Source organism: Egretta garzetta, unplaced genomic scaffold (genome assembly GCF_000687185.1).
Source record: "Egretta garzetta isolate BGI_Z169 unplaced genomic scaffold, ASM68718v1 scaffold486, whole genome shotgun sequence".
Classification (NCBI taxonomy): Eukaryota; Metazoa; Chordata; class Aves; order Pelecaniformes; family Ardeidae; genus Egretta; species Egretta garzetta.
This window is the reverse complement of record NW_009260126.1, coordinates 1,061,242-1,062,095: the sequence shown is the minus strand read 5'-3', so window position 1 is coordinate 1,062,095 and position 854 is coordinate 1,061,242. Positions and strand designations below refer to the sequence as shown.

Genomic DNA, 854 nt, shown 5'->3' with positions numbered 1-854 from the left:
CCCGGCCCTGACAGCCCCTCAGGTCGGGCGGCGGGGGAGGGAGACACAAAAGACCCCCGACCCGGCCGAGCCCAGCCCGCGGTGCCCCGCATCCGCGCCGCGGGGACGGGCCGGGGGATGGAGGGGTGGACGGGAGGGAGAAGAAAAGTTGCACGTACCTTGAAACCTGTGGCCCAGATACCGGTAGCGGTGTATTAGCCAGGGGTAGAAGGTAGAGGGGTCCCTTTGCTGCGAGGCGAAGAGCGGGTGCGTGGAGTGCGAAGCAGGCAGCGGGTGGGCGGCCAGGGCGTGGGGAGGGGGCACGGGATGGACCGGCACGGCCGGGTTAGGCGGGTGGGAGACGGCCTCTGCAAAGACCAAGTCCGGGTTGGAGTAGACCCCCCTGCCAGTGGAGTGGAAGCTGTTGAGAAAAGGGTTCATCGGGCTGGAATTGGCATAGCTGAGCGCCGCCGGCCGGATAGGATCCTCGGAGCGAGACGCGGGCAAGGGGCTGTCTTTGGCCACCAGCGACTCGATGGTGAAACACCGCTTGGGTGTGGGCTGAAACATGCTGCCGCGGCGAGAGTCCCCGACCAAATCTCTGCCTGGCTCTCTCTGGTGCGCGGGAGGCGATCCGGGGAAGTTTGCAGCAGGGAGTGACTTGAGGAGGGATAGATACACACATAAATAGAGAGGGGCTGGAGGAAAAGGAGGCAGCGGCAGCCAGCGGTACCCAAAAGGGAGACACACGCGCGCACACACACACACTCGCACGCACCACGCACACGCACACACTCACAAAAAAGTTGCTGGGAGAAGTTTCCCTCCTGCAAGGAAAAGGCGGTCGCCTCCCCCCCCCCCCCCCCCCCCAAACC

General features: G+C 65.3%; 1 protein-coding gene across 1 annotated transcript in view; it reads right to left on the bottom strand.

The window, feature by feature from the left end:
• The window catches only part of EMX2 (empty spiracles homeobox 2), a 7,333-nt gene extending 6,784 nt beyond the window's left edge, over positions 1 to 549 (bottom strand). The window contains exon 1 of the mRNA XM_009641414.2: positions 159 to 549. Coding sequence (XP_009639709.1) covers positions 159 to 549 — 391 coding nt within the window. The remainder of the gene's footprint in view (positions 1 to 158) is intronic.
• Between the last annotated feature and the right edge of the window lie 305 nt (positions 550 to 854).